Source organism: Panthera pardus, unplaced genomic scaffold, assembly GCF_024362965.1.
Source record: "Panthera pardus isolate Hobbes unplaced genomic scaffold, ASM2436296v1 HiC_scaffold_13, whole genome shotgun sequence".
In the NCBI taxonomy this organism is placed as follows: domain Eukaryota; kingdom Metazoa; phylum Chordata; class Mammalia; order Carnivora; family Felidae; genus Panthera; species Panthera pardus.
The window spans coordinates 173,662,132-173,684,710 of record NW_026526688.1 but is presented as its reverse complement, the minus strand read 5'-3'; the positions used below and the strand labels follow the sequence as shown (position 1 = coordinate 173,684,710).

The 22,579-nt window shown below is 42.4% G+C and overlaps 2 protein-coding genes across 3 annotated transcripts in view; one reads left to right on the top strand and one right to left on the bottom strand.

The window, feature by feature from the left end:
- Positions 1-22,579, top strand: part of CUNH4orf19 (chromosome unknown C4orf19 homolog) — an 86,539-nt gene that overhangs the window by 12,000 nt on the left and 51,960 nt on the right. The gene's annotated exons all lie outside the window — the stretch shown is intronic.
- Positions 19,175-19,538, bottom strand: LOC109246467 (40S ribosomal protein S27-like). Its single transcript, XM_019414460.2, has one exon. It carries the CDS (start codon positions 19,494-19,496, stop codon positions 19,242-19,244), a length of 255 nt encoding a protein of 84 aa, XP_019270005.1. The 5' UTR covers positions 19,497-19,538; the 3' UTR covers positions 19,175-19,241.

Genomic DNA, 22,579 nt, shown 5'->3' with positions numbered 1-22,579 from the left:
GAGCACCGCTAAGTCAGTGGCCTTAAGAATTGTGAGAAGCTATTGGAGGTTTTGAACTTGGGGGTGGGGGGATGCCTGGGTGGCTCAGTCGGTTAAGTGTCCAACATCAGCTCAGGTCATGATCTCACTGTTTGTGGGCTTGAGCCCTGCATCCAGCTCTGCATTGGCAGCATGGAGCCTGCTTGGGATTCTCTCTGCCCCTTCCCCTCTCACTCTCACTCTCTCTCTCTCTCTCTCTGTCTCTCAAAATAAATAAGTAAAAAAATCTTTTTAAATAATAAAGATTTTGAACTTGGAAGTAATCAGATTTGCTTCCCTGGCTGCAGAGTTGGGGAGAGAGAAGACCAGTGAAGGAGCTATTGTCGCATGAGATGTTGCCGAACCTACCCTTGAATGAAATGGGGGTAATTAGACAGTGAGAAGGGCACAGCTTCCTGAGATACTAGGTGACAACACTAGGACCCGGTGATGGGTGGAAATGGGAAGTGAGGCAGGAAATGTCAAAGATTGGATTTGAGGGCACTTTGTCGCGGTGTTGTTCATAATCAAAAAGAAAAAAATTTCATAGGTTGTCAATAGACATTGGTCAAATGAAGTACAGCTTATGGACCTGATGCGACACCCAACACTGATAAAAATAATGAGATGTGCAAGATGACATGGTGGAAAGATGTCCAGGATACAGTTTTAAATTCATAAAAATGTGGTGAGGAAACATACACTCGGTGCTCCATATGAATACAGATGGTAATGATGATAATTAGCACTTAACCTAGCAATAGTAATGGTTGTAAGCAGCACTTGTAATTAAAACATCTGGAAGAAAAAAATTCCAAACAGTTAACAGTATTTATCTGTGAGGCAAAGATTACTAGGGACATCTGCAATCTGTATTTTGACAATTTCTGTACTCTGGGGTTTCTGCAGCAGGGAAATCAGACTTTGTAGAAAAAGAGCAAACTACTCTACTTCTGTTCTGAAAACTCCTGATCCTTCTATCCCAGAATGATTACCCCTCTTCTGAACACACAGGCCATATTCATTCCAGAGCAGTAGATCCAAAAAGGGCCTTATCAGTCATTTGATTCAATATCTCCATTTCACCTCTGAGGCCACTGAGGCCCGGACAGGTTAATGGCTTGGCCAAAATCACATGACCCTAAATCAGTAGGGCCAAGACTGGAATCCAGGGATATGCTAACTCTTAGTCTAGAATTCTTTCTACTACAGCAAGCGACGTCTTCTCTAGCACTCGCTGTTATCTGTGAATAACTTGGCTTTTATTGGACTGTCAAGTAAATAAATCTTTGTCTGCCAGTGAGTGATGTGCTTAGACTCAGTCAGTGTCCAGGGCTGTGCTCAACACTCTGTAAAACACTCACTGAAGCAATGGATAGACTTTAGAGTTCAGATCTAAGAAGCAAGACTAAAATTTGGGGAGGAGGACACCCTCAAACCCCCTATCTCTGCTCCCCCACTGTCTCTCTCTCACACACACACACAGTGAGAAAAAATTAGGGACATTCGGCTACGTTGCCTAATTGGTTATGCTGGGAAAATGGACTTTGGATTGGGGGGGGGGGGGCGGGGGGGGGGTGTCACTGAGTACATTTCTCCCCTGTGACAATACTCCAGTATCCTGAACTTTCCAAAGGAGAAATCCCTATTCAAGGATTCCTTCAATTAGTTGATAATGTCAGTGATTTCCCACAGCTGGCTTCTGAACTCTCCCTTCCTAAGGCTGTCATAGACCCTTTTCACAGAGTGGGTTTCAGGGACTGTCTCTTACCTTACAGAAATGCAGCTGACCCTGGCCTGACTTGAGTGCAGATTGTCCACAGTGCGTGGTGGTGACCCATAGAATCGGGTGTTTGGATTCACTGACCAGAAGCGGGATAGAGAACTACTTTGTCCTTAGACCAGGAGTTACCCAGAGGCAACTGGGGAGCCACACGCAGCGGTCTGTTGAGGGCTGTGTTTGGCTTTCCCCCATTTGGTGCCTGATTCTTTTCTCCTTCTCCCCTGAAGCTAATCAGAATACTTTTGTCTATAATGAACTACACTTGGCATCTGGCGTTCATCACCTAAATGAGCCACTGTCTTTCGGAAGCTGTTCTGCTCCCATTAGAAAAATTTGGTGAGCTTGTTTCCAGTGTTTTATTAATTTATTTTAACTCAGCTTTTTCCATATCTTAAACATTTCCATTTTTTAATTACCATGTTTTATGATTTTTTTAGACTCTATACACTCACCCATGTTTATATACAGTTTTAATCTCTTCCAAATCAGTTTTTGCCCCCTGTTGTTAATCTAGAAAAGGATGCTGTGTCTTTAAATTTGGAGATATTTTATAATTGTCCTTTAAGTTTCTCTTTTCATTTGTTTGCTTTGGGTGGGACATGGAAAAATATTTGCCTACCATATGGTACTAACCTTCATGCGTGTGTTCGCAAATTTCCTTCCGTGAGAAGGGTGGCAGACAATTCATTGGTGATACTTTCTGTTTTTAAATGTTTGCAAATGCATGAATTTCTGCACTAAAATTTGGTAAATTCATTTAGTATCAGGGTGGGATCTAAGAAGATGTCTCTGAGACACTTCAAAAGTGTGAAACTTCAAAAATTAAACCTGGGTTTTCTAGTTCTGTATTATCCCAGAAGCTGCCTTATCATATGATCAGTATTTTTATTAGAAGTTAGGTTGTAACAAAGTACTGATGAACTCTAATGTTTATTCTGAGTGACATTGTTTGGAAATTTTGAATTTGTTTATTCTTAAACAAGTTTTTTCATGTTCAGGTAATATCTTTAAATTATTTTTGAGTGGCTTGGAGGCAGCTATGTTTTGCTTGTTTCCTTAAGGGAATTAAAATTCCAATAGTGCAAAAAGTCTTAATCACTCATCAGATATGTATTGAGCATTACCCAGACGCCAGACCTACAGAGAAAGTGTAAGTCAGCCTTCCTGGGACCCCCACAGTGTGCATTTTTCACAAATGTATGGCTTTAATGGGCAAATGGAGTTCTCGAATCCCATGCTCCCACACCATACACTTGGAATATAAATTCATTCATCATATATATTGAGCGCTAACTACATGCTAGCCGTTAAGCTGTGTGCTGACCAGGATACAGAGGTGAACAATAGAGTCCCTGTCCTCATGACGCTTGTGATATCAGCTGGGAAAGAGGAACATGAAATAATCACATAAATAACTCTAGAATTTCAGCCTGTGGTGCAGCAAAGGAAGGGTGAAAAGGATGGATAGCAGGCTTTGTGGGGATCTGATTTAGGCAGGAGGGGAGAGGGGTCAGGGAAGGTTTCTCAGAGAAAGTGACGTGCTGAGACAGGGAGAGCGTGATTCTGGGAGCCAAGAAACCCAGTTTCTAGTTTAAGAGACGCTGGTGACTACTCTTGAGCACGTCTTAACCTCTGGTCTCATTTTCTTTAACACAGAAACCTCTGGGGTTTTGTCTCTGATCTGTGATTAATATGAACTGTTCCCTTACCCGGAAGCTCTGATGGCTCCCGTTGGGCCACTTCTGGAGTTGTCACCATCCCAGCCCGGATTCAGTCTGTTCCCAGAAACTGTGTGCTGCCTGTGTCCCTGCCAGGCTGGGGCCACGGGGGCCAGATTCAGGCAGTTCAGCCCAGCTGCCCAGCTTCCTGCCCCGCCCAGGCCGCACAGCTATCTATCTCCCTATCAATTCTTTCCTCATTCCCTCCATTCTCAGAGGATAAGGTGTTCCTTTTCCTGTTCAAGGTCAGCCTTTCACATGGACTCCTTCACTTTTAGCCAGGATCCTCTGAGACACTGCTCACCAGGTAGTAATGTTGCCTCTATCCCAAATCTTCAAGCTGTCGGTACCCCTCCTTCCTCAAAAAAGGAATCAACTCTCTCTTCGGTGAACAAACTTTGTTTTTAATGTTTATTTATTTTTGAGAGACGCAAGACCCGGGGAGGGGGGGGGGGGGAGGGCGGGGGGCAAAGAGAGAGAGATGTGAAGCAGGCTCTGTGCTGACAGCAGAGAGCCCAATGCAGGGCTTGAACTCATGAGCTGTGAGATCATGACCTGAGCCTAAGTCGGACACTTTACCAACTAAGCCACCCAGGTGCTCCATCAAACCTTTTTTTTTTTTTTCTTTTTTCTTTTTTAATTAAAATAAAACACAGAACAGACCTCTCTTCCTTTGAGCCTCATTCCTCTCCTTTTTGGTCACCCACCCCCTGGCCTCAGTTTCCTTTATTAAAATATTAAGTGAAATTTAAGTCTTAAAGAATTCTTGACTCGTTGCTGCCTTTAAATGCAGTTCCCAGTTTCTCACTTCCTAGTTCACTCTTAATTTATAGTTATTTTCTATCCACTTTGTGTAATGAAAATTTCACTGATAAAATTTAAATCTTAGATTTATGACCATTAAGACTAACGGTCGTATTTCATCCCCTTAGCTTATAAACTTCCCTGTGGCATTTTAAACTGACATTGATGATGACTTCCCTTTTGAAATTCTCTCCTTCCTTTGCCTTCCCTTATACTATTATACTTCTTACTCCTGGTTTCTCATCTACTCCATGACTCGTCCCTGCCTGCCATCTACTATCAAACGTGACCCTGGGATTTGATGATGCAGGATCCAATCACAGGTCCTATGCATACCTAGGAACTCTGACCCTGTCAGCAGGGAAGGGTGTACAAAGAATTCAGAGTACTGTCAAGTGGTGCCTGGATTCATCAGTTTGGGTCAATGGCAGATTGTGTGGGAGGCAGAAGAATCAGAGGGCTTAAGAGTTAGGTAACTTGTAATTTGAATCTTGGGGACAGAGCGGAGAAAACTGAGAGCCCTTTGTAAGGTACAGATTCCATGTTAAAGCAAATTATTTTCTTATGAGATATTGTTTTAACCCTGGGAAGGTTTAGAATCAAGCATAGATATGATGAACTAAATACAACTCGCAAGCATTTATATTTTTAGATAAGTTTGTGGAAGAGTTTGTGTTCAATGTTCTGACTACATACAGTATTCACAACGTGTAAGATGACTTCGTTAATTAGCATGTTAAATCTCGTGATTCCACTTTAAACTGTCATGTCATTAGCTGATTGATTTAGACTTGGGATCTTTAAGTTGAAACTTTTCAGATTTGCTTTGTTTTCTACTGGATTGAAATGTTTAAGGCAACTGAAGATTTATGTTATTTACGAGTTTACTCGTTTTATAAAATGACCTAAGTACCGCAAAAGGGTTTGTTTATTGGTCAGTGGGACACTTTTTAAAAATCAAATATGTTACATTTGTAAGTAAGACATTTAAACTGTCCTTTCCTTTGATTACCAAGTTGAAAAAACTGCTCTTAAAAGGATTGACCGGATTTAGAGAACAGTAAATAGAAGATTTGTAGATAACTCAAGAGAAAGCTACCTTTTTAGCTATGTTATATTAATTTAAAAAACCTAGATAGCCCCACGTCGTGTTAGCTGGGGCCCTAGGAAATTCCCCAGCGCCCCTGTTGCCACCTCCACCCCAAGCATTGGTGTGCCCCTGGGCTCCTTCCTCATCGCCGTCTTCTGGCTCCCTGACCGACCTCTGGCAGCATCAAAGTGTGTGCGCCGCTCATGGCTCAGAAGGCACATGGCACCGAATGCCCTATCTGCAGCCCCCCGCCTCCCCACACAGCTACAGACCCCCTGGTAACAGCTGCCTGCAGGGAAGGTCCACTAGCAGATCCCCAGAGCCCTTTAAACTTAACCCATCAGAAACCGCATTCACCGCTGCCTCACAGCCAACCCCCCGCCAATTGGCTCTCTTTCTCTCCCTCCCTCCTGTTACTCTCAGCTGATGACATCACCTTGTTTTCCTTCCCATCAAGTGCAAGGACTGTGGGTCAGGCATCTTTTGCTCCTCAAAGCCCACTACCTGACAACAGTAGGCACTCAAACCCCAATCCGTGAATGCGGAGGCCAAATAAAATATAGATGGCATGATATGTGTCTTAGGATGAGTGGAGGGGTAAAGTCCCATATCGTGTTGATAATAGTTAAAAATCTCTTTGTCAGAAGGGCTAGTATCCAAAATCTATAAAGAGCTCACCAAACTCCACACCCGAAAAACAAATAACCCAGTGAAGAAATGGGCAGAAAATATGAATAGACACCTCTCTAAAGAAGACATCCGGATGGCCAACAGACACATGAAAAGATGCTCAGTGTCGCTCCTTATCAGGGAAATACAAATCAAAACCACACTCAGATATCACCTCACGCCAGTCAGAGTGGCCAAAATGAACACATCAGGAGACTATAGATGCTGGAGAGGATGTGGAGAAACGGGAACCCTCTTGCACTGTTGGTGGGAATGCAAATTGGTGCAGCCGCTCTGGAAAGCAGTGTGGAGGTTCCTCAGAAAATTAAAAATAGACCTACCCTATGACCCAGCAATAGCACTGCTAGGAATTTATCCAAGGGATACAGGAGTACTGATGCATAGGGGCCCTTGTACCCCAATGTTTGTAGCAGCACTCTCAGCAATAGCCAAATTATGGAAAGAGCCTAAATGTCCATCAACTGATGAATGGATAAAGAAACTGTGGTTTATATACACAATGGAGTACTACGTGGCAATGAGAAAGAATGAAATATGGCCCTTTGTAGCAACGTGGATGGAACTGGAGAGTGTGATGCTAAGTGAAATAAGCCATACAGAGAAAGATACCATATGTTTCACTTTTATGTGGATCCTGAGAAACTTAACAGAAACCCATGGGGGAGGGGAAGGAAAAAAAAAAAAAGGTTAGAGTGGGAGAGAGCCAAAGCATAAGAGACTCTTAAAAACTGAGAACAAACTGAGGGTTGATGGGGGGTGGGAGGGAGAGGAGGGTGGGTGATGGGTATTGAGGAGGGCACCTTTTGGGATGAGCACTGGGTGTTGTATGGAAACCACTTTGACAATAAATTTCATAAATTGAAAAAAAAAATCTCTTTGTCAGGTGAGCCCAATAGCTAACATTTATCGAGCGCCTCCTATGTGCCCGGCACTCAAAGTGATTTACAGCATCTAACTTAAAGGGGTGGCTCAGAGCGGTTAAGCAAGTTGTTCAAGGTGACTCCATCAAGTTCACCAGCTCTTTCCTCAGTGTTAGCCACCACCCTTCAGAGCGGCTGCTTCCACATTAGGTGAGATGTCCCTGATTTTTATGCAGTAGCCTTACTGATGTAACTGTAAAGGTCAAATGACCCCTGGAAACCGAGAAATTAGTTGACAATCATCTCGTAGTTTTTCATTTCCTTATAAGAGAATTCACTTCACTTTTGTCGACGGATCAAAATACCAAAGTTTAATGATTTCAAAAATCAATACTGTCACTTATTGAAGATCCATCAGTGGAATCCGTTCTCCCAGCTCTCCTGCTTGACCTTCTGCTGATTCAGGAAAAATCCTTCTTTCCAAAAAGGATGCATTTCACTCAAAGTGGACACCAAATGCTGGGTTTAGAGGAAATGCAGCCTCAAGGGCACCTTTTAAGAAATAAAAATTGAGAAATCATCCTTCTAACATTTCCTCCTTCCCTCTCCTTTATACAGTCCATAGAAACAATGCTCCTTTTTTTCCCTCCTGCTGAGCACTTCAACCCTAGCACAAAATTCATAAGAGTGATAAAACTGGAATTGCTATCTTATCTGCATCCACCCCACCCATAGCCCCACCCCTCACCCCCTGGGAGGATAAACCCTCTAAACACAGACTGCCAAGTACAAGCCAAAGATTGGGACAATGAGTATCCTTTGCTCAAAATATACATCTTTAAAATAAAAAAAGTTCTAGTCTATAGTTCTTATTCCTGAATTAACTCTGCCCCACCCCAAACCAGCGTGTTTCTTGTGCTAAGATTCTTGAAGTTGGAGGAACTTTTGTCTAGTTCTCTTCAGGAAATTATGTATAAAAATATGCCACCTTTAGCAGTGTTTATGCGTTAGTTTTTTAGAAGATCAGTTCCCTTAAAATCTTCTGTTTGAGGGGCGCCTGGGTGGCTCAGTCGGTTAAGCGGCCGACTTCGGCTTAGGTCATGATCTTGCGGTCTGTGAGTTCGAGCCCCGCGTCGGGCTCTGTGCTGACAGCTCAGAGCCTGGAGCCTGTTTCAGATTCTGTGTCTCCCTCTCTCTGACCCTCCCCTGTTCATGCTCTGTCTCTCCCTGTCTCAAAAATAAATAAAACGTTAAAAAAAAATTTTTTTTTTTTAAATCTTCTGTTTGAGTCACATACGCAAATTTGGAAACTGGAAAGAGTCTAGATAAAGACATAATAATTATATGTGTAGTGCTGCAGAATAAATTTCCAGAAAAGGGGTTGTAGTGAGCGGGAACTTTAGTAATGTTTAACTAGAGCATGAGGAATTTTAATTTCTAGAATTGCTTGCGATTGTGGCCAAAACTCAAAACAACTTTAATTGTAGCAAAATAATTTTTCCTCAACTCCAAAGAGTAAAAGAAAGGAGCTGTTTTGTGTAAGGTGGAAAATAATCACAAAACCAAAATAAGGTTATCCTGCTGCATTCAGATAATACAGGGATTCAAGAGAAACCGGCCTCATTCTCTCAAGTGCACAGACCAAAGGTGAACACATTTAGCACATGTTTTGGTGCTATTTATCACCATAACCGTAGGATGATTAATGTCCTCATTCTCCAGATGGGATGATAAGAGACCATAGTTTATCCTAACTAATGCGATACTCCTTAATCTCAGGTCTTCTTTAAATTTCTCTGTGGTCACAGAAATCCCTGCTCTGTTCCTTAATCTCTCAACAGATAACAAACATGTTGCCTGTTTCTGTAATCCAAAAGCCATGTCCCGTCAACATCTTACTCTCCAGTACTAGATGCTGTAAATTCGTAAAGTTCACTTCATTATCCCATTTGATCTCCATGTGTTTATGTATGCACATAGCAGCCATGAAAACAGGCTAACGCTGTGGTGAAAAGCACCTGGGTACAATCCCAGCTTTAGAACTTCTTAACATCCCTGAGCCTCCCATCTCTTTGTAAAATGAGGATCATAATTGTGCCAACACGTAACTGGTATTATTTTTGGCCTAGAAGCTGGGAATCAAATCATCACATGCACATGAAGAAATTGTGACTGTTAGCTTGTATGACTTCTGTAATCAGAAAACAATTCTTAAAAGCACATGTCAAAAATAATGAAGTGTACCGCTTTATAATCGCCACTGGTGAGAATGGCTACATAATCAAGAAGATGGGCAATAACAGGTGTTTGCAAGGATACAGACAAATGAGAACCTTCATATACCGCTGGTGGGAATGTGAAATGACGCATCCAGTTTGGAAAACAGTCTGGCACTTCCTCTTTTAAGGAACATAGAATTAACTGTATTACCCAGAAATTCCATTCCTAGGCATACACTCAAGAAAAATGAAAACCTAAGTCCACGCAAAAACTTGAACATGAATGCTCATAGCAGCATTATTCGTAATAGCTGAGAAGTAGAAACAACCCAAATGTCCATTGACTGATGAATGGGCAAATAAAATGGGAGACATCCATTTAGCAGACTAAAGGAATGAAGAACTGATACATGCTACAGATGGATGAACCTTGAAAATATCAAGGGAAGTGAAGGAAGCCAGACAGAAAAGGCCACATATTATACAATTCCATTTATGTGAAAGGTCCAGAATAAACAAAAGTGGATTAGTGATTGCCTCGGGTTGAGGAAAATAGTGGATTGGGAGTTCATGACCAAAGGGTACAGAATGTCCTGAAATCAATTGCCGCGATGGCTGTACAGGTCTGTGAATATACTAAAAATGATTGAATTGTACACAACAAGTAGGAGAATGGTAAGGTATGTGAATTATATCTCAACACAACGGTTAAAGGGTAATAAAGTAACAGACTTCTAAGTCATTTCAGTAAGCTTGGACGTTTGAAAGTTTTTAGAGTACAGGTAGTGGACATGTGTTAAGTACCCCCATCAGAGATGTGTCCAGCAACCCATGGGCTTTGACTTGCCAGTAGCTTTTGATAATCTTTCTAGCCCACAGCAGCAGTTTAAAAGTGAGAAGCTTCAGCTTTGGTCTTTGTTTAAGAAATCGTTTTGTTTATCTCCGGATTGTAAAACGGATATATACACACTGAGGAAAAACTCAGAAAAGAAGGAGGTGAAAGCATAAATTAAAGAAAACAGGTAACCTTGTGACTCTGAGAGCAATATTCCTTCCTGAGTCCTTTCCAGGTTGGAAAATGTAATCTAGAACTTAGGTTTTAGAGGTCCCAGTTCTCACACCATGTACTTACATGAACGACGTTTTGACAGAACCTTCTCGAAAATGATCACTTGAACCTGAAAACCCTATCCTTCTGAAGGCGAATTTCCAGTCTACGTTACACGGTGCCCAAATGCAGTGACCGTCTGTATTAATTTAAAAACACACCCCGCTAACTTTGCACAGCCATTAGAGAGCTCCCCCACCCCACCCCACCCCACCATTCATACAGTGTTTTTCTTTGTATATTATTAACATTTGTACCAGGTTGTGATCTTACTCCGTATTTACTTGCTTCTGATTTCTCTAAGCCCTAGATGCAGACCTCTGGAAATAATGGGCTCTTAGGGAAATACTGCTGAGATCTCCAGGCCTAGGAGACACTGGGAATTATGCCGTCCCCACAGCAGGCTCTTGGCATGGGGCTGACCTAATACATCAGGGGAATATAGTAGCCCATTCTTTGTCAGGAGGGAAGAATGGGTTAATTATTTGCCTTAAGTCCACCAAACTAAGGTTAGCCCTTCGTGGAACAAATAACTTCCCCTAGCTTTGAATCATCCTTCCAGTAAAGACCTAAAATAATTGTAAATATTGTTCAGATAAGGCATCAGCCCTCTTACACTTCTGTTTGTTCACAGTAGAACAGAACAAATAAGTATTTGTAATACTTATTTGTAATTTACCTTACGAAATTACTATCCTGAGTTGGTCTTTTAGTATGAGGAAATTAACTGATCGTAAGATGTGCTGCTTTCCATAGGGAATCCATTTCCACGAAGAAACATAACTAGAAACAATCTTATCCTAACTCTGTCAGCACTTTCTATGTCCCCCTCACTCAAGGCTTATCTAATATTTTTATTGCTGGTTATTCTTTTACAGGAAAGTGCTTTATTTTCTCAAATGGTTATAAATTTTTTTCTTAAAGTTATATCCCATAAATGTCTTTTTATCTCTCATAGCACTTTATTTAAGGTCAAGCCCTAAATATTTCTTGATGAATTATCTGCCAGTGGGCCTGGGGGGGATGTTCCTGCACTGTGGGCATTTGTGATCCAATCATGCAGTCCTTCCTATCTTCCTGGAGGCACGGTCAGGATCACCCTGTCCACAGGAAAGCAAGAAAAAGCAGCTTGTTTAGAGCGAAACCAAAACACGAGGCAGGCTGCTGAAAGGTGGTGAGGTGGCTGTTCATTTGTAGCAGTCTTCCAGGCCTTCTACAGATTTGAAACATTTCAAAATCAAAAGTTTAAGAACAAAAAGCTCTGCACCTAGTGGATGTACGTGAATTTTCCGATATCATGAAACTTCCCTGTGGGCTACACCTGCACACAGTTGTGAGCGATCCAGTCGTTAAGGGGTAGTAAGCCGACAGATCTTCTGGCCTGTTTTCTCCACAAGGAGTAGTTATGACACGCTCCTCCTGTTGGGCTGTTTGTGTCGCTTCAGAGGCCATTTAGGCCGAGGCATGAGTTCGGTCCTTCGTTGGCATCACGTGCCCCTGGGATGGTTTCTGTTCATGGCTGTTCTACATGTATTGGGATGAGTCAGTTCATATTTGCCCATTTTTTACTGAGTTCGTCATCTTATTGAATGCAAGAGCTCTAGGTACAAATGTTTGGTTCGTTAGATGATATGCGTATGTTGTTTTTTAAAAAAAAAACTTTTTTTTAACGTTTATTTATTTTTGAGAGGCAGAGAGAGACAGAGCACAAGTGGGGGAGGGGCAGAGAGAGAGAGACAGAGCACAAGTGGGGGAGGGGCAGAGAGAGAGGGAGACACAGAATCCAAAGCAGGCTCCAGGCTCTGAGCTGTCAGCACAGAACCCGACACGGGGCTCGAACTCATGAACCGTGAGATCGCGACCTGAGCTGAAGTGGGACACTTAACCGACTGAGCCACCCAGGTGCCCTGATATGTGTGTGTTCTAAATACAAATCTTTTGTTACAAAATTTTAAAAAGTTACACACTTATGTGTATCTCCAGAACTTAGCCCCAATGTCATATCGTCTCTATATTCAGCTTCTCCAGTGGTTTATTTCAAAGGATGCTAAATTTCAGCAAATAACTACATGTTTCTAAGGACCCAAGACTTCTGTCTGTAACCCTGCTCACTTTCTGCATAAAAGTTCCTGCCACAGAATTTCAGATATGTACTTCCCAAACCTTGATCAATAAACTAACTGGATATTTCACAAAGGATGTTCCACAAATTCAGAGTTTGTAGTTTAGAAGAGGGAGATTCAGGTATTAACCAAGTAATCACACAAATGTAAACTTTCAATAGTGACAAGTGCAGTGTAACTCAGTAGTAGAGGGATTTGATCCAATAAAGGAGGGAAGTGAAAGCTTCTGGAGGAAGATAAGGGGAGTTGGCCAGGAAGAAGGTACAGCAGGAGCAAAATAATGTGGGTCTAAAAGAAGAGCTGTGAATATGGAACCCAGAAAGGAAGATGGTTCAAGAGAAGCTTGAAGATATGAGTAGGAATTTAGTCCTCTCTCATCTTAGGAACAATGGGAAGCTACCCAGACATCTTTAAAATCAGGGAGCTGGCATGATCCAGCCTGTGCTTGGCATGGACTACTCTGGTGGGATTTGTGGAGAACACGTGGGAGAGTACCCTCCAGTGTGGGCAGACCAGTCAGGAAGGCTTTACAGTGGACTGAGCAAGAGACCTGGGAAGTTTGGTCCAGGCTTCAGTGGCAGTTCAGTAGAGAGAAGTGAACTAGTTCAAGAAATATTTCTGTTCAAGATACAGTCATCGGGAATTGGCGATGGATTGGAAATCAAATGTGGGGGAAAGACAGGTGTCGAGGATGACACACAGATCGAATGAATCCTACCAATGTGTAAATCAGCACATGAAAGGCTCTGAGAAGTTCTGCAACAGTTCTGCAGAGTTCTGCAACTAAGCCAGCATGTCCCACATTCATCTGAGCTCAGAATCCCCCTGTTCAGTTACTAAACTTCCTAGGAATGTAGTTCAGACAATTGAGTTAGCCTACGTGGGCTTTTACTTTGAACAATTCCAAATATTCTTCACATTTTTTTTTTTTTGAAACCCCTGTATTAGACTTCTAGGGCTGCCAGAATAAAACATCACAGACTGAGTGACTTAAGTGACAGATTTCTTTTCTCGGGGTTCTGGAGGCTGGAAGTCAGAGATCAGGTTGTGGGCAGCTTTGCTCCTCCTGATGCCTCTGTGGCAGCCTGTTGCTGCCTCTGCACAGGCTCATCCCTCAGTCGGCTTGTCTGTGTCCCAGTCTCTTCTAATAAGGACACCAGTTTGATTGGATTAAGGCCCACCCTAAGCATCTCATTTTACCTTAATCACCTCCCTAAAGGTCTGTTTTCCCAATACAGTTGCATTCTGCGGCACTGAGGGTTATAGATGTAACATACAAATTGCCCACATACGAATTGGCCCACAACAACCCCAGAGGCTTAAAGTTCTCTTCTAGAGCTCGAACCACCATTGAGCATCCACCCCTACACCACGTCCAAGGTCTGGTGTTCCTGTGTCATGAAGAGGCATCCTGAAATGTTTCCGTCATCAGCTCTCTCCCAGTACACGCAGTGGCAAGATTTTTGTTACTCAGACTTATTAGTAACCCTATAAAAAAAAAAAAAAAAAACAACCAAAAGTAAGCAAAAATGCAACATTCAGCATTCCTCTGATCAACCCCATACCCAGATACCAAAGACGGAGATGTTAGCGGACAAGAGAGTTTCTGGATTTTTCTTCTAACCCGGTGAGACCAGCATTTCACCTTGAAGGCACAGAGCACACCAGGGCGGGTGAGCAGTGTCCTGCTCAGCTGGACTGTGCCCGCAGCCCGTGGTCAGGCATCTGTGAGGGCAGGTCTTTTGTGTGTGGTTGGGGGGGGGGGGGGCGGGGGGGGGGGAGGAGTACGCAAGCAGTTTGGGAGATGCTCCCTCTCTGCTCAGATGGTGAGTCATTCAACGTTTTTGTTTCTTCTCCTGGGAGAATGGCCGAGAAGTTGGTGCCAAAAGATGGTTCTGTTTTTAAGAAACAAAAAAACAGGGGCACCTGGGCAGCTCAGTTGATTAAATGTCCAGCTGCAACTCAGGTCACGATATCACGGTTTGTGAGTTCAAGCCCCATGTCGGGCTCTGTGCTGACAGCTAGGAGCCTGGAGCCTGCTTGGGATTTTGTGCCTCCCTCTCTCTGCCCCTCCCCCACCCATGCGCTCACGCTCACTCTCTTTCTCAAAAATAAATATTAAAAAAATTTTTGTTTTTAAACAGAACACTGTGCATGTAAAAGTAAGACAAAAAAGTCACTAGTATAGATGGTCAAAACTGTACAGATGTATTGAATCAGCAACTCATAAAAGCCACCTGAGAAGTGAATATTTTATTATTTCGTATACTATCTTATATTTTATATTCTCCACCAAAGTCACCTTCAGTTTTCCTGTGTATCTAGCTTCATCCACGCTTTTAAATGTCATCACATCATCTTTATTGGAATTAAGTCCCAAATGAATTGTAAACCAATGAAAACTCCCTGCTTATTTGCTGATTATATACAATTTGTGTTAGGGAATGAGCCAAAATTTCTTTTCCTCCTCAGTCCTCTTAAGTCTCAAAGTCTATCTGCTGCTTTTTGGAACCTGGATATCACTAATTGAGTTGTTTTCTGAAATGCTTCTGTATTAGTCCAACAAGACGGGCAGAAAATGCTTGGTTTACACTTCAGTCAAGAATAGATTGTTTGGTTGGGGCGCCTGGGTGGCTCAGTCCGTTGAGCGTCCAACTCCGGCTCAGGTCATGATCTTGCGGTCTGTGAGTTTGAGCCCCGCGTCAGGGTCTGTGCTGACAGCTCTGAGCCTGGAGCCTGCTTCAGATTCTGTGTCTCCCTCTCTCTCTGCCCCTCCCCCGCTCATGCTCTGTCTCTCTCTCTCTCTCTCTGTCAAAAATAAATAAACATTAAAAAAATTAAAAAAAAAAAAAAAGAATAGATTGTTTGGCCTGGCTTTACAAAGAACCGTGCCTCTCTCCGTAATGACAGCACTGGAGGGTCCACGAAAATGAAATGAATGGAACAGATCTACCTGAAGTGGTTCGGCATGGGGTTGCTCTCTCTAGTCCAATTCTGATGTGTTCCCCCTACACGTGGCCAGTGTTCATGGGCACCGTTTCATGGATCAGGTTTGAATATGGCCTCTAACCATGGCTCAGAATAAAGGAGATCAGAGATTCGCCTGTCTTGGTTCAAGGCTGGTTTATTGTTTTGTTCCTAATACATACCAGTTTCATAGATTCTTTTTAGTGCTATCACAACTGCTCTAGGGCTCCTAAGGTCTCGTTAGTTCAAATCCAGCTTCTGCCACGTTAGTGCCTTGACCTTTCGTCAGTCTTAGTTGAAAGTAACAGCCCTGCCCTCTCCTCACATGGGTGGCTCTGCAGGTATCAGGAGTCACGAGGACTAGGCAGCCTGGTAATTACATTGTTTATTTACCAGTTTCACACAAAACCAAAACAATCCCAGGCCCGCCACCAAGCAGCCTTTAGGGAAGTAGATTCCAAAAAGCTTCACTGAAACCCCTTATTTAGTGACACTCAGAGACGTTGAATCACTCTACTGAGTGAGAAACACTTAGACCAAACAACCAGAAACGCGACTTTTGTCAAAGGTTTATTGAGAAAGGAAAGCCACAGAAGAGCTGGGGGCGTCCAATCCAGGCGGCTTTTGTCACACCGCTTTGCCAGGTGACGATATCGTATGACATCGGGAATGAGCTTAAGAAAAAAAACGAAAAGGAAGAAGGTTTGTTTCTCTGTCGAAATTGGATTAAAGCTACTGTTCCTTTTTATGACTTACACTGTGCATCTTCTTCTCCCACTTGAGCTCACTATACCCAAAACATACACACACACATCGTGCCATGGCTTCGTAACATATTTAAATAATACATTCTCCTAAAAATACCTGCCGTCACAGATGTTATCCTCCTCTCGGACATCTGCTTGTTCTAGTCCAAGGCTGTCTGCAGCTTCTGAGGATGTGACTCAGCCCAGAGCTTTTTGTTAAGCAGTCAAGGGCGCCCTTAGCATCTCTACGTGAAGAGAACAAGTGTAAAGTGATTAGTGCAGCACCTGGGACAGCCCTCGTGAGCCCTGGTGGCCATGTAGTAGAGATCGAAGCTGCTTGTCACTGGATGGAGCCGATGCCTGTGATATTCTAGGATCCATTTGTTGAAGTAGGGCAAGAACCAAATGAAATGCTTTGCTTGTTTCAAAGTACTTTCCTTGGGGCGCCTGGGTGGCTTGGTCAGTTAAGCGTCCGACTTCGGCTCAGGTCACGATCTCGCGGTCCGTGAGTTCGAGCCCCGCGTCGGGCTCTGTGCCGACAGCTCAGAGCCTGGAGCCTGTTTCAGATTCTGTGTCTCCCTCTCTCTGATCCTCCCCCATTCATGCTCTGTGTCTCTCTGTCTCAAAAATAAATAAACGTTAAAAAAATTAAAAAAAAAAAAAAAGAAAAAAAAACACAAAGTACTTTCCTTGCCCAAAGATGAATGAAATACTTCAGAAGGCAAAAAGAGGTTTACCTACACACCTTCACGTCCTTCAGAATGAGAATTTTTCAAGCTGCAGAAAAGCTGGAAGAATTGCGCACGAACCACACTCACCGCCTAGAATCTGCAGTTAGCTTTTCTGTTTGAACCACCTCATTATCCATCAATCCATTTTTTTTAACTGCCCACTTTAAACTCTATTTCAGAGTATTGTAGACATCAGTTCATTTTAAACATTGTAGCATGTATTTCATTACCATGAGTTCAATTTTTACTTACAGTTCTCTTTTTTTCTTTTCCCGCTTCCCAACCTGTCCCTCTAGTATCATTTACATACGGTGAAATACACAAGTCTGAGTGTGCAATTTGGTGAGTTTGGGCAGCTGCATACAACCGTGTGCCCCAACTCCCCATCAGGAGAGAGAACATTATCATCACCCCAGGAAAATCTCCTTCTCCCCTTAATCCTCTTCCTCACCCCCATCAAGTCAGACACTATTCTGATTTTTTTTTAATCACTCTATTTTGTTCAAAACTCCAAATAAACGAATCATACAATCCGTAGGTCCACCTTTGTGTAAGGCTTTTATTCAGCATGTTTTTGAGTTTCATTCATGCTGCTGCATATTCTTTTTTATTGCTCAGTAATATTTCATTTATAGTATTCCAGCATATTCTACTGTTGGTGGACATTGGAATCCTTTCCAGTTTGGGGCTATTATGAATAAAGCTGCTATCAATACTCTTGGACAAGTCTTTATGTGGAGATATATATATATATATATATATATATATATATATATATGTGTGTGTGTGTATTTTTTTTTTTTTTTCATTTCTCTTGGGTAAATATCTAGGGGTGAAATTGCCGAATCAAGGGTGCTTCCTATCCTTCGTATCCATGCCTACTGGGCTCAGATTTTCTCAGAATAGTAGCCCCTTCATGCATTCAAATCCAGAATATTCTCTTCTACATACAGTAGCAGAACAAAGGGCAATAACAGTTATTTTTAGGCTCTAAACGTTCTCATTATCCTTTTGTCTGGACATGGTGTATATCCCAACCGTTGTGTTGACATGTTGGTGTAGGGGGCACTGATGGGAGAAACAGTTCTTTGGACATTGTGTAGGTAGCTCTCATTTTTAAGTAGCCTCTACTGCGCAAATACTGTTAATGCTACACTCTGTCTTTGAATCCTATTCATCAGGTATGTCAAGCAGAAAAGAGCAAATAGAGAACCTCCTTCTCTCATCTGTGGGCTTAGCTGCCGAATTCACCTGGTCTGTCAGCATCGCTCCACTTACACATTTCTTTTGTCAGGTGCCTCTGCCATCCTCTGTTGCCTCTGTTTTAAACCCTCTGTCTGATCAGATCTCCGACCCAGTCACCTTCCACCTCTCGCTCCTAGCACTACTTCACGCTAGCGGTTCTTGGCCAGGGTCACTTTTGCCCCCCAAGTGACAATGCTTTTGACTGTCACGCAGTCAGGATAGAAGCTACTAGCATACAGCGGGACAAGGTTGCTGACCATCCTACGATGCGAAGACTGTTCCCCATATGGAGGAATTATCCATCCTAAAATGCCAACAGTGCTGAAGTTTGGAGACCCTGCTTCTAAAATAGAAGACATTAGAACGGGCTTCTTAGCATGTTTTTTGCTATGGGCTGTTTTTTTAGTCTGTTGAACCCTATGAACCCCTTCTCAGAATAATTTTTTTTAGAGTTTATTTATTTATTTATTTATTTATTTAGAGAGAGAGAGAGAGAGAGAGAGAGAGAAAATCCCAAGCAGGCTCCGTGCTGTCAGCACTGACTCTGCAACCCTGGAATCACAACTTGAGCCAAGATCAAGAGTCAGACGCTCAACCTACTGAGCCACCCAGGTATCCCCACAATAATATTTTTAAATACACAGAATAAAATACACAGGATTACAACAGAAATGTAATTTTCAATTAAAAAAAATTATGATATAGGAACACCTGCTCCTTTATAAATGCGTTAAAAAGGAAGGTCTAACAGCAAGCCTAATAACTACCATAGTTACAAGGATAAACAATATTTTGAAATCTACAACAACTCTTTTTTTTTTAATTTTTTTATGTCTTTATTTTTGAGAGAGAAGGGGGCAGAGCATGAGCCGGGGAGAGGCAGAGAGAAGAGAGGGAGACACATAATCTGAAACAGGCTCCAGGCTCTGAGCTGTCAGCACAGAGCCCCATGCGGGGCTCGAACTCATGACCTGCGAGATCGTGACATGAGCCGAAGTCGGACGCTCAACCAACTGAGCCACCCAGGCGCCCCTTTAAAAAATGTTTTTAATGTTTTTATTTATTACAACTCTTTTTTTTTTTGAATCCAAAATCTGTTTATTGGGATAGTTCCCCACTCATGTTGACTCAGGGTGCGTTTAGTGCTGCTTCCGTCTGAAGGAGCATCCTTCTGTGAGCCTTGCTTTTCCTCCTGTCGGCTGGCACAGGACAGTGGAGCAGCCCACACACAGCACCACCGTCTGCGCGTGGCTGAACACGGTGGTGATTTTGTAGCACCCCAGGCACTTCACGTCCATGAAGTAGGAGTTGGGGCTCTGCACCAGGCACTTCTTCTTGTGCTTCCTCTTCTCCTCCTCTGGGGACGGGTGCAGGAGGTCCTTCACGAGGGGCATGTTCTCGTGGGCAGGTCGTCACCGCCAAAAGGTATTTATTACAACTCTTAATGTAATGTGAAAACATCTGTGATTTCTGTTAGAGACAAAGTCACAGGAACTGCTGATGATGCTGTAGTTTGATGGCCTGCATTAGAATAAAAGAAAATGCCTAATTTTAGTGGTTCGTGAAGAGGAGATGGGATTTTTTTCTCATTTAAGTTCACAGATGCCCTGAATCCTATCCAAGAACCCCTTGCGGCTCTGCACACCCCAGCTTACAAACTCCTACCTTCAAGGAGATTACCAAAAAAACGAATTTATCTATATCTACACCCAGCTTCTCTGCCTTCCCTCTTCGAGCAAGAATACATGTCCCTCGCTGTCAGAGTGCACTTGCAGAAAACAGAAATTACATTACCTGTTTCAAGCAAAATGAAATCTAATACCAGGAACCGGATGCTCAAAATATCCCTGGAAGGACTGGACTGGCAAGCTTCGTAACACTAAGAAGACCACCACAGAACTAACCCTCCCAGGAAACTTCTTCCTTTTACACAATCAAAACAGAGGGGGATTGGAAATGGACAATGGGACTCTTGGTCCCAGGAGCACTGCCTTAGCTGGTATTAGCCAGTAAGCTGTCACAGGTGGTGGCCACAGGGTCATGCCATGCCTAATGGATCCACCTAGGAACAACAACAACAACAAAACAGTGCCCGGTTCTGCGCAACAGTTCTGCCTTTTGCTATCAGCCAAGCACCTGGACACTGGAACAGTGTCAGAGAAAAACATCCGCGTGTCCACTAAGGACTCGCCAACAGGAAAAGCAGAAGTAGCGTTGGCACAATCTCGGCCTCACTTCCTTCCACTTTCTCATCTTGCGGAGGATTGTCTGGGTCTAAGTCTGTATGGGAACCCTACTGCGAGAGAGTCTGGGAAATCTTCCCTTTTTTCTGTCTAGACTCTGCAGAACTGGAAGACACAGATGAAGACACTGAGCCCCTGAAGGTCCACCTTATTCCTTACCCTTCTCCTATCTAAGGCTCGTTAATTCTTTGCTCTTCCCTCCTGCCTGCTAATAGACCTTAATTAATTATGCTCTTTCCTCCATCTTCAGCTCCTTTCTTTCCACTGTCTCTTACAACATATCCAAATAACTTGAAAGCTTTCCTGACTTAAGCAATCCTCCCCTTAATCCTACTTCCTTCTTCCTAGTTCTTTCATTCACAGCCAGTTTGCTTCTAAGGATTGTTACGCTTGGGTTCCACTTCCTCACCTCCTCCTACTGGTTAACCTGTAACAATCTAGCTTCCAGAGTCACTATTCCAGGAAAACCCCTATTCCAAGTTACCAATTACTTCCTTGGTGCTAAATCTAAGAGACATCTACAGGCATACCTTGCTTTACTGCACTTCTCTTTATTACACTTTGCAGATACTGTGGGATTTTGTTTTGTTTTGTTTTGTTTGTTTTGTTTCTACAAATTAAGGGGCTGTGGCAACCCTATGTCGAGCAAGCCTATTGGCATCATTTTTCCAACAGCATTTTCTCACTTCGTGTCTCTGTGTCATATTTTGGTAATTCTCACATTATTTCAGACTTTTTTATTATTATTGTATTTGTTATGGTGATCTGTGATCAGTGATTGTGACTTGCTGAAAGGTCAGGTAATGGTTAGCACTTTGTAGCAATAAAGTATTCTTAAGATATGCATATGGGTTTTTTAGACATAATGCTATTGCATGCACACTTAGTAGGCTATAATAGGGGGTAAATATAACTTTTATATGCACTGAGAAACTAAAAACTTCATTTGACTCACTTTATTGCAATATTCACTTTATTGAGGTGTTCTGGAACCAAACCTGCAATATCTTGGAGATATTCCTGTACAGTCCTTTTCTTACTTGACCCTTGAATGTCATTTAAAACTGCTGGCAAATTCTTAATCCCTAAAGCTCTTTACCTGCTTCCATTACTATACTTACTTCTCCTTAATTGTTTGCAAACAAAAGAACTCACATATTTGTTACTGAACCAATCTACTAGTACAGAGGCATAAAAACAAAGAGAAAAAATCATTTTCCCAATAAGACTTATCCAACTGCCCATATAGTGGTGATGTTTTCAGCTTGATATGGAAAGACAGATGCTAGCAACCTTGATAACAGCATAAATACACATGCAATTCTTAGAAACCTACATGGGTTCTTCTCCAATGTCTCCTCTTGGAGTTATACCAGATTTTCTTACCAGGTTTCATCCAAATCCATTACAGAATGGGACAGTCCTTTTTTTGTTTGTTTCTTGGCCAAAATCACTGGATCCTGAAAGTTTTGTGAGAAGACACAGCAAGAAATGGAGTCAAACCCCTCCCCCTTTTTTTTCCTACTCTTCTGACTGCAATTTGTGACTTTCCTTTGTAATTCTTTTGTGTTTTTTGTTTGTTTTAGTTTGGGGGGCTCTTTTTTTTTAAACATTAAGTGGTATTCTTCAGGAATCAGTTTTTTCTTTAACTCTGTGTACCTACTGCCTCTATTTTCTTATTCAGTTTCATGGCCCTATTTATTAGCTGTGTTTTTGATAACTGTGAAATCTTTACATCACGCCCACAGTTCTTTCCTAAGCTTTTAGCCAGTGTATACAACTGTCAACAAACACCTACCTTTGAATGCTTGTCAGTCCCTTTAGATACAGAATATACCAAAGTGAAATCTTCTATTCACTCCCAAGCCTGCACTTCCTTATTCCTATCACCCAGAGACAGAGTGAATCGCAGTTCTTGTTTACCTAAGATGCTTCCGATGGACCCTTGTCCCTGCATAATTCACATAAGTTCTGCCTTTATCCTCAAAAGTGACCCAGTTAGTGCTGCACTTGAAAGCTTGCATTAAAATTACATTTGGGGACCCCTTTATGTGCATAACTCTTTTTAAAGAAGAGGATAAAAAGAATGTTTTATCTCATGAGGAGAATTTTTAAAACACAACTTATACTTTGCAGTGTGCTGGAGAAAATTAAATGCAAAGCAAAAATTAAAAGTAGCCTGAAGTCCAGGGCCGCCTGGGTGACTCAGTCGGTTAAGCATCCAACTCTTGATT